Raw genomic sequence first — 17,170 nt, forward strand, 5'->3', positions numbered from 1 at the left:
CTCGAGCTTGATCAGGTTTGTAGTCAAATTCTTGGGGAAAAATCACTTTCGTTTGTTTGAGAGGTATAATGAGGTTAGAAGGGAAAAGAGTAGGTTATCAATCATGATGCGCATCCTCAACACTGGAACTTCAGGATTGGTTATCATCAAACTGAGACAATCCTAATAAGTAGGCAACAAAGCAGTGGCAAAAAGATTAGTTACAAAGATATATTGTGGTTTGATCATTGCCACAAGTCTCATCATACAAGAGACATATGTTGGAAGTTACATGGAAAGCCTCAAGGGTGGGGCAAAGGGAACCAAATCTCCTAGTAATAATGGACACAACCTAGAAGTCATGACTGAATCAAGAATCAAGCTGTTAGGAGCTCTAGGAATCTAGAACAACCCTTTTTCACCAAGGAACTACTGGAGCACTTATATGGGTTTATGAGTTGAACACAAATATCTTCTAATCCTACCTCTTCATCTCATTTGGCACAGATAAGTAACTTCCTTACTGGCTTGCATACTTCAAACTTAAAATCAAACCCCTCGATCATTGATTTAGGGGCCACAAGTGGTAAGATTGAGACTAGAGAACATACAAAGGGACTTTCTTTGGGATGGGGAGGATTAGAGAATAAGCCTCATCTTGTAAAGTGGACGATCGTCTATTCAGATGAAAGAAAGGGTGGTTGTAGATCATGTGAAGCCCCTCGTAGGCACTTATTTTTCAGTGTGAAACTTATGACCTTGCTAAACACCACCAAACTCATTTTCCTACAAAAAATTATGAGAAATCCAACCCATTTGCTTTTGTGCATGGCAACTTACAGGGGGCTTCACGTGTTCCTAGTGTCATGGGTGCTAGGTGGTTTGTTACCTCTATTGATGACCATACCATAGTGTGTTGGGTCTATTGTGTCAAAGAAAAATTTGAGACTAAAAAGACCTAGAAAGTTTTCCACAAAATGATTCTAACGCAATTTCAAGCCAAAGTGTGTATCCTTAAAATTGACAATGGAAAGGAATACTTCTCAAAAGTATTGGGAATCTACCTTGAGGAAAATGAGATTACCCATCAATCATCATGTGTTGATACACCTAAACAAAATGGAATAGCCGAGAGAAAAAGTTGTCATTTGCTCGAAGGTGAGAGCCTTAATATTTCAAATGGGGGTGCCAAAACAATATTGGGGTGAAGCAATTTTGACAGCTTCATACTTAATCAATAGGATGCCTATTCCAGTGTAAAAATTTAATACTCCTCTTGATACCCTTAAACAATCTTATCCCATTTCCAACTTTATTTGGTCTCCCATTCCTCCTAAGGTTTTTAGGTGTGAGGCTTTCATTCATGTTCACAGTCATAATCGAAGCAAGTTAGACCCCAGATGTGTGTTTCTTGGATATTATTTAACACAAAAAGGATATAAATGCTTCCATCCTCCTCCTTCGAAATACTTTGTTTCTATGGATGTTCCTTTCTTTGAAGATAAATCATATTTTAACCAAACTTCTCTTCAGGGCGATAGTAGAGTGGAAGATCAATTTTGTGATGTTTTACCTATGCCAATGCCCTAGAGTCCCTTGCTTGTGAGTCGTGTATTGGTGCTACTAGAGAATCAAAAGAGGGAGTGTGTGTTTGAGAAAAATGTTAGTGTTAATTGTGAGGGGGAGAGTGTGACTATTCTTAGTCAACCACAACTGCAGGTGTACACTAGAAGGAATATAGAGGCTGAAAATCTTCCTCAACATTGCCAATCCTCTAATCCTAACATGGTGGAGCTGGACTATGGTGAGTCACAATTTTATTTTCTCAGCAATAAGTTGAATCTTGATGTGCCAATAGCCTTTAGAAAGAGTGTTAGGTCTTGTACGCAACACCCCATTGCCATGTTTGTCTCTTACCATAGACTAAATTCATCCTTTAAGGCCTTTACTACTAACTTTTGCAATGTGAATACTCCTAAGACTATACAGGATGCTTTAGAAAGTCTAAAGTGGAAAGAGGTAGTGATGGAAGAAATGATGGCCTTACACAAGAATCAGACTTGGGATTTTGTAGGACTATCCCATGGCAATAAGACATTGTCTGTAAATGGCTGTTTACAATAAAATTCAAAGCAAATGTAATTATGGATAGATATAAAGCTAGATTGGAAGCAAAAGGGTTTATTCAAACCTATGAGATTGACTACCAAGAGACATTTGCACCAGTGGCCAAGATGAATACAGTGTGGGTACTCCTATCTCTTGTAGCCAATTTGGAGTGGCCACTACCCCAGTTAGATGTAAATAATGCTTTCCTCCATGGTGATCTTTAAGAGGAAGTTAATAAAGAAAGATATCAGAGGCTAGTTGATAAGTTAATTTATTTATCACACACAAGAACTGATATTCTATTTGCTATGAGTATTGTTAATCAATTTATGCATGCTCCAAATGAAGAACACATGAATGCAGTGGTGATATTGAGGTATTTAAAGAGGCTTTATTGGGAAGGGTCTTCTATTCACTAATGTCATCTAGAAGTTGAAGCCTACTTTGGTGCAAATTGGTAAACTATAATTGATAGAAAATCTACTTTTGGGTATTGTACCTTTATTGGAGCGAATTTGGTGACTTGGAGAAGCAAAAAACAAGTTGTGGCTAGATCAAGTGTGGAAGTAGCATTCAGGTCTATGGCACAAGGAATTTGTGAGCTAATGTGGCTAAAGTCTCTAATGAAGGGACTCAAAATAGCTAATGGAGGGTCAATGAGGCTGTATTGTGACAATCAAGGAGCTAGTAGCATAGTTTAGAACCCAATCCTACATGATAGAACAAAACATGTTGAGATAGATTGACATTTCATTAAGGAAAAGTTGGATGTGGCCTGATTTGTATTCCTTTATTCTCAATGAAAGAACAATTAGCAAACCTTTTCACTAAAGGCCTTCCAAGATAATTATTTCAACCCATAATCATCAAGCTAAGAATGACAGACATATTTGAACCAGCTTGAGGGGGAGTGTTGAGGATATTATGCTGATTTTTTTGTGAAGATTATGTTATTTCCTGCTGTAAATGAAAATTAATTGTAGATTTATTTGTAATGTACTCCTAGAGATCAGAATGTAATTAGGATAGGCTAGCTGGCAGCTGTTTTTCCTTATATAGCTCTACTCAGTTAAACTTGACCAGCAATTAAGGCTGGTCTGGGAAAACAACAAATAACAGCCAAAATGCTGGTCTGTGGTTAACGAAATTTCTGTTAAGTAATGAAGACTGAACAAGCTTACAGTTGAGCAATGAAGGCTGAGCTATGACTGAGCACTAAAGGCTCTATGGTGGGAAGATGGATATCAGCAAAGTTAATTTTCCTGCTCTGATACCATGTTGATTATTTAGGGTTTTGATACTTTCTCCCTTGTATGTTTTCAATAGAATTACACCAAATATGTACAAATTGTAGGAAGTCAGAAAAAAGGGAGGAGCTAATTTTTAGCCTAGGACATCTCTATTTACCCCACAAAAAAAAAAGTAAAAAAAAAATTAAAAAATCAGGCAACCTGATTAACAAGGAAAAAAGATTCAATCACAAATATTTCCCAGTTGGAAATTCTTCATATAGCCTGTGTATTTTTTCAAAGAATTGATTGTAGTAGTGGAAGGTTGGCAATGATGGCCTAAGGTTGAGTAGAAGATATGTAGCTAAATCCATATGACAGACCTGATGGCCAGTATGCCTCAAGAAAGGAAAAAGGCAATGAAAGGATCTGTCTGAAAAAATTCTTCATATAGACAGATCCTTTCATTGCCTTTTTCCTTTCTTGAGGCATACTGGCCATCAGGTCTGTCATATGGATTTAGCTACATATCTTCTACTCAACCTTAGGCCATCATGCATTTTCTAGGGAGCTTGTACTACAAATTTTTTGATTTATGTTGGTTTTGTGACGCCTTTAATTTAAATAAAGCCAGTCTCTCGTCTCAGTGCAGTTATGAATTTGCATTGCACATGAACATTCATGTCTGCTAGTACCTTTACTTCTCAGTGATGTGTTGATATTGCTGTTTCCTTGTTTTGCCACTTATCCATGTCAACATCCACTCATTTTATGCCCATGTTTCTTGACTTCCACCGCTTGCCTAATGGCTGTTTTATAAAGTTTTAATTTGATAGCTATTCATTGATCACAGAATACTCCAAAAGAATCCAACATTGCCTAAGCTGATCTTGCCACAAATTTTTCTATTTCCTCATTCTCACTCGACAATTGATGCTATTTCCTCATTTTTATTCTACCCTTGATTTGTATTAAATCTATTTTTACAACATGTACACATACGTGCGCGCGCATACACACACACACACACACACACACACACACACACACACACATATATATATATATATTAAAATGTAATAAAAATATATAGCAAGAATGGACTTTAATACAAGACTGGGCTTATATTAAAGACCTCTTTGTGCCCTTTTAGATTGTCTCGTCAGCCTTTTCATGATTGTCCTTTTTCCTTGTTTACTGTATTTCTTTGATTAGTTGGACTCTAGACCGCAGGCTGTTTGTGGGTGTGGTTTTTGCTTCTCTTTGTCTGTTTTAGCTTCCTTTGCATGCCTCCTCTGAACTTGGGGGTGCCCCCCTTTTGGTTATTTTTGTTAGATGCTCTTTTTAATCATTTCCTTACTTTACCATAACAAAAATATTTTTCCTAGATCTTTTGATTCCAAAACATCTCTTACCTCTCAACTTTGCTTTTGAGATCATCTTTATCTTCTTCTAATGTTTTTTATTTATTTTAATTTTAATTTTTGTTACTAGCTAATCGAACAAGAAGCAATTGAGCTGAAGAACAGGTTTTCCACTCCGAGGCGTTCAATGTTGGAGGACACTGATAGTGGTCAACTTGAAGATGTGGATGTTATACCAAATGAAGAAATGCTACTGGTACACAACTGGGCCAGTGTTATAATTCATTATATTTGTATCTTTGTTTTTCTTTAAAGTTTAAACATTAGATTGATACTATCTGTTTTTTCATCGGACTCAGGGAACTGATGATTGATCCCATTTTTTTGCATACAATTTTCAGGCTGTTAGTGAAAAAGGTTATGTCAAGCGGATGAAACCTAATACCTTCAATCTCCAAAATCGTGGAACAATTGGTAAATCTGTTGGGAAATTGAGAGTGAATGATGCAATGTCAGACTTCATTGTTTGTCATGCACATGACTATGTCCTGTATTTCAGGTATCTTTAATCTGGTTTGAATTTCAAATTCCAATATTTTCCCTTTTGCAATTTGATTATGATGACTCATTTTATTTCTTTTTCCACTTTTTCTTTTTTTTTTCTTTTGATAGGTAACTTCCTCTTTCCTCTCCCCCACCTGAAATGCTTTCCAATCACTGTGTGTGTGTGTGTGTGGTTTGTAACTGTTGAAAATGCTAATTAAGGATTTTGACTTTGTGTGTGTTTTCGACCTTGGTATGACCAGAAAGCTTCTATATATTTATTTCTCCTTTATGTTAAGTAATATAGTTCTTGACAGTACCAAAATAAGATGAATGGTATTGAAGTTTTATTATAGGGAAGCCCAACAGTCAACTAGTTACCTTGTTTGTCTACCTCTTGAAGAACCACCAAGTTTTTGTTGATATTCATTTAAATACAGTTTGCATGGGGCTTCAGTTCCCATCTTATTCCATTTCTAAGATATAGCTATCTTTGCCAATTATGCTTTAGATTGTGGTTGATAACATAATGGACATTGTCATTTCTACCTCATCTGTTATCTTTTATTTTGGCCTGATGAACAAAAACTGCCATTCAGTGATAGGGGAATAGTGCACTCAGCTCGTGCATATAAAATTCCAGAATGCACCCGAACTGCTGCAGGCACACCACTGGTTCAGGTATCCACCATTTATTTTGTTTTATTTTATATTTTTTGTTTTGTCTTCTGCTCTAACTGCTTAAGAAGGTTGTTATAATTCTCATTCTCATGCCAGATCTTATGTTTATCTGATGGTGAGAGAATAACTTCCATAATTCCTGTGAGTGAGTTTGCTGAAGATCAGTTTCTACTGATGCTTACAATGAATGGATACATCAAGAAAGTATCATTGAATTTTTTCTCCTCAATCCGATCAACAGGAATCATAGCAATTCAATTGGTTTGTACCTCTCTTTTTCTTAATGAGCAGTTTTCTTTTGAAAAAAAAAAAAAGAATGGTCCCTTTAGACTTCAATGACTTGACAGGTTCCTGGTGATGAGCTCAAATGGGTCCGTTGCTGTACCAATGATGACCTTGTGGCCATGGCTTCACAGAATGGAATGGTTATTTTGAGTTCCTGTGAGATTGTAAGTTCACTAATTTCTTTCCATTCCATTAATAAGTGGGAAATTCTGTTCAAACGTTGACCATGTTGGCAGGAATCGAGTAATAGCTGTAACATGGGCTAAGAGACAGAAAATGAAAAATAAATAGGAATAGAAAAGAAAATGCCTTCACGCACTTATTTATTTTTGTTTTAGAAGTATTTGTTTCTTGTAATCCATGTTTTTGTATCCAAAGGTTAAGAATTTTCTGTATCAAACAAAAGTCAAGTGCAAGAACAAAAAGAGAAATATATTAGAAATTTGTGTAGATCAATTGCCAATAGTATATAGGAAACAAGAATATATGGAAAGATTTGTAATTGAATGATCATTTGGCAAAAAAAAGCTAATTAAATGATCACCTGGAAAAGAAAAATAATGTACCTTTAAGCTTCTTGAGTAAGATAGTTATGCTTCTTTAAATCTATTGGAAGGTGCCATATAAAATGCACTTGAGTAATGTTCTTCTATGTGTGGAAATCCATAGTATAAATCTGTGTTAACAGTTGTGTCACACTTGTGGTGCAATTGTATTTCCAATTCTAACTTATTCCCTGATTTTATAAGAGGCTTTCTCTCCTAAAATCAAATATTAAATTTCTTTTCTAAGGTATCCAATGGTCTTAGCCATTCATGTATAAATATTGGTACTATAATCAATTCGAAAAATAGAGAAATAGAAGTGTTTTTTTTTCTCCCTCAAATTTCTGCACTATGAAATGGAAGAACCTCTACAAAATGATGCAGAAATCAGGATTTTTTGCCTGAATTTTGGTGAAATATTGGTGTTTCAGAGGAGGTCGACATGAAATTTGGAGCAAAAACTTGGTTGGACCAAGTTTTGATGACTTTTTAGCTTTATCATTGATATTTCCCTGTTGTCCCAAAAAAAAACAATGATTATCACCAAATATTAAATTATGCATGCATATTGTTTATATGGATTTTTTACGTATTCATATAAAAAAATTAAATATTAAAATAAAATTTTAGCAAATATATTAATTTTAATTATCTATTTTTCAAATTCCATTTAATCGATTATTGAAAATATAGAAATCATTATGGTAATATTTTTTATGAGTATTTTTTTATGTCTTTTGTATAATAATTACATATAAGAGAAATGTATACTTGGAAATAAAATTATAAATATTTTTAAACAAAAAAAATAATAATTATACATATATCATCATTTATCTTATATCCTTAAATACATCCAATCTAGATAGATAAACATTTAGTTGTGTTTTCAAATTCTATATATTACTGTCACATATTTCAAATTTAATCATGCATAGATATTTTTCTTCAATAAAACAACTTCAATGTGTATTATTGCTTATTTTATCATTTCTTGGACTTTTTTTCAATATTTCTATGGGTTTTGATCAATTTCAATCTCATCAATATATTTTTTTTTTAATTTCCATTCAATATTTTCTTAAAATCCAACTGCCAATATTTCAGTATTTTTTGATATTTTGATCCTTACCTCTACAAAGGGTGTCTGAACTGTTCTTTTGTTGCATGAGAAATAGATAAGTAGGTAAATAAGTAATATGCACCAAGGGTTTGTATATTTAGAGCTCGTTTAGAAGTGATTTTGAAAGGGGTTAAAAATGCTTCCTAATGCTTGGAAGCACATTAAAAAATTAGGTGTTTGGTAAATTTTTTAAAATCACTTTTAAATATCTGAATAATCACTTAATCAATTCCTAAACAATCATTTGATAGGTAATTCTTTCAAAAAGCACTTTTTTGTCATATCAAAAACACTATCAAAACACTTTTTTTTAGTTTCTATTCAAATACTAAACAATTCTTTTTAAAAATGTTTCTAATGGAAGCGCTACCATAAAAAACACTACAGATAACAACACTTTAACCAGAATCACTCTCAAACAAACTCTTAATCATAAATCTTTAATGGTATAAATTTTGTTAATTTTATTAAAGTATATTTACATTTTAAGTGTTTGCTTATTAATTTGTGTTCTTGTTTTGATAGAGAAAAAGAAGATTCTGTTCTATGTATCCCTGTTACAAATATTTTTGGCTCAATTCCTTTGTTTGACTTTTAAACTCTATATTATTCTGGGTCTAATTTCATGAGTTTTAAACTCTATATTATTCTGGGTCTAATTTCATGATGTAGCAATATTCTGTGAATTGTATACAGAAGATTTGTATTCATAGTTCTCAGTTTTCTCCTTTACTTCCATGGTTGCTGTGGACTCAGATTCGAGCTCTAGGAAGAAATACTAGGGGGTCCATTGCCATGAGATTGAAACAAGGGGATAAGATGGCAAGCATGGACATAATACCAGCAGCAATTCGGAAAGACTTGGAGAAGGCATTGGAAGACCGCCAGAGCCGGTAATTTCCTAACCATTATTTTGGATGTTTGCCATATGTTCTACTGATTAGAATGGTTATATTTAAGTAAATATTCCTGATATTGGATGGTCTACTATAAATAGACCTCTGTTATTGTTTCGACAAAAAATCAAGTGGAATTTGCTGATTTTGCAATATGAGTATCAGTCTGATAATACCTGGTAATCATAAAATCACATTATGTCCAAATACATGGTGGGTTATGAGCAATTTTTCATCTTGACATGGTAAAATATAATGCTAAAGCATATAAAATCTACCGGGAAGACCTTTTGAAAAATTCATGAAACCAAAATTCACTGAAAAAGAAAATATAAAGACATAAAGGGGAAGACCTGTGCATTCCTTGTGGTATCAAGTTAATTTCATTACATCCTAGTATCTGCATAGATTGTACTTGAATCATTGTATGATGTCCTGAATACTAATAATTAAATAATGTGATATTAGTACTTGTAAGCATTTATTATATGCTGCCTAGCATGCACATTTTTGCATTCTATGTACAACATGTTTATTATGTAATACTCATAGATAACAATTTTTTTTGTTCATAATTATATAATATTATCTTTATTAACACTTTCCAAAGGTTTTACATAGAATTCCCATGTGCTGCTACTAATTTCTGTCCTCATTCCTCATGGGAATGAGATAACAATTATTTCTATTGAGATTTCTGTATTTGGGACAATCAGTTTCTTTTTCACCATCTATATTTAATTCCTAGGCTGCATATCTCACTTCTGAGTTGATATATTTGCTGGGGGTAGGGGTGACCAAGCCCATAGACTGTCTGGAGGAAAAATAAAAATATAAATAAAAAAACAAATAAAACTGTTGTTTGTTGGAATTTTCTGATTTTAGCAGGCTGATAACGTCTCTTGTTGTAGGGGGACCATTTTCCTAATAATCTTTTGAATCGGAATGCTTTTTGTGGGTTTGAGCTTTCTGGATGCTACCTCATCTATGTATATGGATGTATTATCAAAATAAAAAATCTGACTTGATTATGGTTCAAGGTTAAAATCCAGAGACTTCTAACCCAATTTGAGGTTTTAATATTTTATGTTGATAACTATTTTAATAATATTCTATTTAAATAGCCTCTATGGGCAGCCCAATTGGATGGCACTCCATGTCAAGAATGGGAGGTCCCAGGTTTTGAGTCCCGAGTTTATGTGATACATGGATCTTGGAGAATGGTCACATCTCTGGTTTTCCAATCTCATGTAAAGCAGGACTAATGAGCTTCCTCATTATAAAAACTGTGTGAACAGGTTGGGGTTTTAATCTTATAATTAATTTATCAGAATTGTGTCAGCCACTTTTGGATGGTCTTATATGAGCCGATCCAAATCTGGTCCTTTGTCTACCCTAAATAAATGGTTCCCTGCATAGTTGCTAGAGTAAGATCGAATAAGTGCTAAACTATTCCTCTGGCTATATGCATCATATCAGAATTATGTATTGAACCTTGTGTTTTGGCCCTCATATTGCAGTCTTGTTCCAGGCATTAGTATTATAGTACTGAAAGTGATCGTTTGGTACAGTTTATGGTTGTAAGTTCTAGTTCATGATAACACCACATGATCCAGTTTGAAATACTTATGCACTACTCTCTGTCCAATTTTCTGAAGGTTGGTAACCCTTTTTCTGATTGATCCTCTTCACTCAAGACTAGCTATACAGTAAGAGAGTATTGTGTTAATTGTACTGAATGACATCGACCTTTCCTGTTTTTTAGGGGATTGCATCTTTAAAACTTTCCTATTCTGATCTTCATCAAGTTCTATATATTTATCTTCAAAGTAATATCTCCATGATAAATTTGGCAAGCATTTTCTTCTTATTCTTCTTTGTTTTTTCCTTCGCACAGTGCTAGGAACCTCAATGGTCCATGGTTACTGTTTGTGTCTGAGAGCGGTCTGGGAAAGCGGGTTCCTCTGAGTAGATTTCGCTTGTCACCTTTGAATAGAGTTGGTTTAATAGGTTACAAGGTATTTTTTATATTAGATCGGCTTATTCATGAATTAAATGAGATCTCCTGCTGTCCATTTTGCTTTGTTTGCCTGACCTTTTCTTTTTGCTGTATTTTAGTTTTCCGCAGAAGATCACTTGGCAGCAGTGTTTGTGGTTGGGTTTTCACTGACAGGTAATATTATGTACTGAGTTACTTGAAGGTAGTTTGGTGACATTATGTACTCATTTTGCTCATATACTTAATAACAATGCTCCTGAATTTATTTTGCAGAAGATGGTGAAAGTGATGAACAAGTAGTTCTAGTGAGCCAAAGTGGGACCATTAATAGAATTAAAGTTTGGGATATTTCTATACAGTCACGGTTTGCAAGGTAAATTGAATTAGGATAAATTCTTGGTTCATTTAAATTTTGAAACATTTGGCAATGAGTAACTTCTTATCCTCTTCTGAAAATTCTTTTTAGGCTGAATAGGTATGGTAGGCTATGGGGTTATATTTGCTGATCTTTGTGATATGAGTTTGTTGCTTGGTCTCAAATGGGCTGCCTGGATATCTTAACGATGCTCAGAAGACATTGACAATGAATGTCATGATGCTACTGTGGTATGGTAGTAAACAATGACCTGAGTATTTAGAGTTGCTTGGTGTGGAAAAAAACATCAATACTTTTGTACGAAAGTCTCCAATTCAGCTGTTGAAAATGCATGACTTGTAATATCATGAATCACCAACTATTATATAGCTTGAAGAGGTTCAACTATGTTGAACAAAGAGTTATTTATAGAAAATGAAAATAGCAGTACAGAAGAAGGATGAGTTATCCTTCAAAGAGGGAACATCAGCACACTAGAACATTGAAAAGTTAAACCTACTCAGGGTGGTAAAATATCCCTGCCAAAAATTAGAGGCCCTGCCAAAAATTAGAGGCTTCTCCTTGTCTAGCCAACTTATTTTTAGGGATTTACCCTTCAAGGTATTCAGGAGGAAAACCTCAAAGCCCCAACTAAATTGATTGTATTGTGCACCCTAGAATCTAATTCCCATGGGCCTCACTTCCCATAAGCTATATTCATTATTTGCTTGTATGGTTCATGCCTTATAACGAAGCAAGGATCTCAGCCTCAATAGCCAACTACTCCCCAACATACTTGGAGAAGGCCTTAACCACCTAACTGGTATGGTCATTAAATACATCTCCAATCCAGGATGTCCTAGACTACCAACAAGCAGCCATCAAAATTAGGCTTGAGGTAATCTGCTGGAGGGAGTTTCCACTTATGAACAGATCCCCACAAGCCTCTTGCTTGAGGAGCTTGCAAATCTTTTGTCCAAACTGATCATGCTCACTGAATTCCCATGAATCATTAAAGAGACAAAGGCCCAAGGAGGAGAGAATACCGGATCCCACAGTGATTCTGCAGATCTGCATTTATCCTCAAAGGTCCTGAAGCTTCTTATGTCAACCAAGGAATAGTAAGAGTGGTGTCCACCTATGGGGACCCTACTCCTGGCATTGCCCCATAAGTCCAGGAAGGCACCCATTTGGTCCTCTCTAACCAAAAAAGCTTGTGTCAAAAAATCATGGTAACTGGGCAATACTTGTAAAATTCATGTAAGAATTATGTTTTTCCAGGCTCACCTCTAATCTAGATAACCCTCCATGCCATATGGTGCATGCTAAATATCTTGCTCATCAAATTTTGATAATTATAAACAAGAAAAGGAATTGTTTTGACACTTCCTAGTTAAGAACATCCCTTGGTGACCTTTGATTATTGTGACCTTAAATGGATTCCTTCTTGTTTTCCCGAACACAAATGGGTTGGTTGTATTCTGCCATTTATCTTTAAATATGGTACTAAAATTTTGATCAATATAAAGTTCCTTGTAAAAAATAGCATCAAAAGAAACATTTCTACGCTTCAAGCATAGCTTGAATGTCCCTGCATGTGTATTTCCCATCTTGTTCTTTGTACTAGAGAAGATCAAGAAGCATCACATATAGTTTCTGATTAATTATTATTTCTTAGTGTTCTAAAAGCCTGAGAATTGTGTTTTTGTCATTTTTCTTTTTTTTCTTCCATCTTTCCCTTATTGAGTGGTGTTCAGACTCTGAAACCAGCTCACTGTGTTAAATTGAGACTGGGAATTTTGTTTGTAGAAATAGGATTATAATTTTGAAGCAAGCAATATCAAATTGCTGATGATTTGCCTATCTACCCATTGAAATTATTCGAACTATAGTGTCTTCGTTGGAATCTATAGTTTCTATATTCATTTAATATTTCTTCTGCAACATACTCGTGTCATGATTTGTTAACATGATTTTTTTCATGACTTTCCTTGGTATTGCCTTGAAGTTGACTTCTTTTCACTTTATAATATTTAGGGGAGTAATTCTAATGCGGCTGGAGTATGCTGGAAAGATTCAGTCAGCTTCATTAATGTCAGCAACAGAAACAGAGACTGATGACGAAGAAGCTGTTGCTGTTACACAGTAAAAGAGTTCTTGCCATTTTGAGATGCCGAGACTCGTAGCAATCAACACACGCTACAGCAACACACCTTACGTTAGGAGTGATCAGTTTTGTTGATGACACTAAACTCACATATGAAGATATGTGACAACAGTGTAAAGAAAGAACCAAGAGGAAGTATTTGCTGTAACTATGCTTGTAACTTTTTTGTCGCTCCAATCAAGATTTGCAACACTAGAACTTTATCCCTAAGTAAATTATTTTTAATTCCACCATTTGGCTTGATTTAGAGCTATAACTTAAATCATAGAACATCCTCGCTTTGTTTACTACTTATTGGATATATGCTTTCATCTTTAACTTGTCAGTGTTGCATGAATCATGTTTGTCTTCCTTTACAGGTGCAGAAGTGTTTTTCATTAGGCATGGAATGCAGAAACGTAGACAATCTCTACTGGACAAAGTAATCTGCCCACTTCCAGTCCCTGCCCTGTACAAAGCATAGACAAGGGAAGTGAAGGCTGCAACTTGTCAAGCCATGGAAAAAACTAATGGCTCCATTGTAGTTAATCATCTTTTTTCTTTTTTTTCTTTTAATGTTATATCTCTTTTCCATGAGCATAGAGGAAATGAACCTGATCAGTTCAGTATTTACTTCTTGTCAATTTTCCCCCTTCATAAAAAGAGCTGATCGAAAAACAACGTCAAAGGGTGTCATTGCCTGAAAATGGTCTGAGGTAAGATCTTGTTCCTTATGCTCGCTGCATTATGCTCACCACAGGACTGGTACTTGTAACCATAAAGACAAGCAAAATTAGGTTTCAATCTCATTTTGTCCAATCTTTATATCCTCATATGTCCTCTCCCATTCCCTAGCTTTGCATGAAAATTTTCTCAAAATCAATGAGATGATAAGGAACTTGGTGCTCTGGACTTTGGATACAGTTGAACCCTCTTGGATAAAAAGATGATATACAATTTCCATAGGTATCTTATCACAGCAAGCAGAGGCTCAATCCCAAAGTGGTCTCTTGCTCGGGCTAACAAGGAATAAGGTCTAAACTAGGATGCCAATTTTTTAGTCATTGGACAGTGGGAAATTATATTTGCATCTATTTAAACTCTTTTTGTATGTGCCTTATTTATACATTTACTTAAAAATTTAAAACTAGTACATCAATCTTATAATTTTAAAAATACCCAAAACATCCTTCTCAATTTTCTCTTCTTAAGCTTATTTTCTTTTTCCTTTTTCTCTCAATCTATTTCTTTCAAACCATAAACTCTAGGAGAAAATCTTCTTCTTTGAAGCTCTTTTGATGTTAGAAGACCATTCATGGTATGTTCATAGTCAATTCTAATTTTTTTTTTATACCATTTTATTTGAATCCATAAAACATACTACATGTATATCTTTTAGGGTTTATTTGTTACGTTTTTTTATATTTAAAAAAATGGAGAAGTCTTTATAAGCAAGAAATAGTGAAAAAGTATAATAGAAAAAAGAAAAAAAAATCACCCTCATATTGTGTTGTGACCTCAAAGGTCAAGCACTGTAGCAAAGTTTGGTCCTTAACTAGAACTCTAGACCATGATAATATGTATGTCTGATATTAAAAGATTAGACAAAGTCCATACATATAAAATTGGATATCCTTAAGTTGTTCAAATTTGGTTGGCCGGATATTCTAAAGAGGTCCGATCCTTCAGAATCGGACATGCCATGGAATTTTGATTAATTTGACTAAATTTATTATACTTGCAAGTATAAAGAGTACATTTAAGTGTATTAGACCCTTAACATGTCTTGCTTAACCCATGGCCAACCATCCTCACCAATGCCTAAAGCAAAAGCTATAGCTCGATATCCACAATTATTGTATGCTACCACATCTTTTACATGAACAATACTAGATTCTGCAAATGCAAAAATTAGGTCACTAGTCCTACGTGATTGTCTGATTGCATCCTTGGCCTTCTCTTTTGTTTTGATGATGTAGTACCGATAGTCAATTTCTCATCCCATGTTGTCTTCACATACTCGAATGAGGACGGATCCCTATTAGTAGACAAACCATTATTTTTTAAAGATGTTAGTCCTTTTTTCAACTTTACCTTTTCTTATGGGGTATTATAGATGTGAGATTTCTAGAGTAAATATTTCTATCACCCTCTTTAGCATTTGTTGCCTACCCATTAGATTAGTTCTAAAGAATCACTCATGGAGGTGTTCCATAATAGTTTCATAACCCATCTCCCCTATATATTGGTGTTTAATAGGAACCAAATCAAGTTTTCTCCTATGAGTGTCTATTGGTGATGAAGGGATTGGTCAACCTTCAGTCTTATAGAACGAGATCTCATATGTACAAATTTGTGGGTTCATTCACTCTTAACATTTTCAAATCTTTTTTCCTTCATCAACTAGAATACTTAGTGCAATTTTGGAAATACTTTCTCTTAATTCACTAAACAAATGGCTTTTCCTATTGTGTTAGACACTGATTAGACTCATTTGAAATGATGCCTTTATTTTAGTGTGTAATAACTCTAACATACTATGGATTTTGACTGAAGAACTCGTAAAATCACATGGCTTGGATTTTGATTTTAAAAACTCTCAAAATCACCTTGAGATGTGCCTAATTGTCCCTTCCACTTGGCATATGAACTTTTAGTCTTATGTTATATTGAAGAATAGTTTAACTCGATATATAAGATCTTAAAAACATTATGCGGAAAAAAAATGGTTATAAATGATTATAAATTATTATACAAACTGAAACGTATGACTTCATCTGCTCAAGTTGCTACAAACTTCTCTTTATATGGAAATAACTATTGAACTTTACGGCATTTAGTTACTTTTGTGTACCTTTGGTTGTCTCTCAAAGGCATTAAGATAGTACTCATATGTCTTTTTAGTTTCAACAAGCAGAAACATTGCATATGATAATAAAAGTCTCTCACCTTACCTTTGACTCAAACTATATCTTGCAGTTTGTAAGAATATTTTTTAATATGAATCAACTACAAAAAAGATGTGAGGAGATTGAGAACACATTATGTAATGCATTCATCAGAGCAAGTTCCCTATCGGTGACAACTACTCTTAGAATGAAGTCTTCATCCATCAAACTCAAATTTTATAGGACTCAGATGTAGTTATCCTCTTTTTCACCCCATGAAATGCAAATGAAATAATAAATGTCTACTTTGTTGATGTTAAACCATGATCAACATCATTGGAGATGCTTGTAATAAATCAATGGATGATAGGTGTGTGAGCAAGTAGTCTCTAACGTAATCATTTTGTTCATCCCTTCTATGTCATTCAATGTAGTTCATCTCCATTAGCTTGTGCATCAATTGTTACATTTGTAATCCTACCATATTCATTTACTTTATTTTATTTTTATATTTTGCATTTTATATTATCTTGAACGTGTTACAATTCGGCTCATCCCTTTGCTTCAAATGATTCAATATCTCTTTCGACTTAATGTTGCTTTGTAGCATTTCAACTAGCATACTCATTTCTTTTTTACTTAAATGACTAACAAAAAAATGCCCTCCGAGATAGTGTGCTTCAATGTGATTTTGTCTTCCACATTTAAACCAATACCTAATCACAACCAATTGACAACTTCACATCCTTAATAGTAAATGGATACTCACATTTCTTTTTTCCTATCCATTTTCCTTTTCTTTTTACTCTCATATTCGATGAACTTCTATATACTCTAATTCTTTTACAAGTAAAAATAGTTCTAGGTTTTTGTCCACAAAGTGCCCCCATATCCCCTTTACTAATTATAACAACCATTCCATTCCTTGTATCGATTGCTCAAACCCATTCGATCAATGCTTTTCTACTATAATGGATGATATCCGTTGTGAAGACAGTTCTGTAGTCTATCATCATCAAAGCTTCTAG

The 17,170-nt window shown here is 34.2% G+C and overlaps 1 protein-coding gene across 2 annotated transcripts in view; it reads left to right on the top strand.

Annotated features, from left to right (window-relative positions):
* The window catches only part of LOC100250492 (DNA gyrase subunit A, chloroplastic/mitochondrial), an 88,099-nt gene extending 74,594 nt beyond the window's left edge, over positions 1-13,505 (top strand). The window contains exons 18-27 of one of the 2 annotated variants that reach the window (XM_010660695.3): positions 4,812-4,937; positions 5,083-5,240; positions 5,824-5,905; positions 6,002-6,166; positions 6,253-6,354; positions 8,615-8,751; positions 10,652-10,772; positions 10,873-10,927; positions 11,030-11,126; positions 13,146-13,505. In XM_010660695.3, the coding sequence (XP_010658997.1) occupies positions 4,812-4,937; positions 5,083-5,240; positions 5,824-5,905; positions 6,002-6,166; positions 6,253-6,354; positions 8,615-8,751; positions 10,652-10,772; positions 10,873-10,927; positions 11,030-11,126; positions 13,146-13,257 (1,155 nt within the window). In that variant the 3' untranslated portion in view covers positions 13,258-13,505. Of the gene's footprint in view, positions 1-4,811; positions 4,938-5,082; positions 5,241-5,823; positions 5,906-6,001; positions 6,167-6,252; positions 6,355-8,614; positions 8,752-10,651; positions 10,773-10,872; positions 10,928-11,026; positions 11,127-13,145 lie in introns of both variants that reach the window. The other variant, XM_002271638.5, reaches the window with a different exon arrangement.
* The last annotated feature ends 3,665 nt before the right edge of the window (positions 13,506-17,170 follow it).

The sequence above is a fragment of the Vitis vinifera genome, chromosome 13 (genome assembly GCF_030704535.1).
Source record: "Vitis vinifera cultivar Pinot Noir 40024 chromosome 13, ASM3070453v1".
NCBI classification, from domain to species: domain Eukaryota; kingdom Viridiplantae; phylum Streptophyta; class Magnoliopsida; order Vitales; family Vitaceae; genus Vitis; species Vitis vinifera.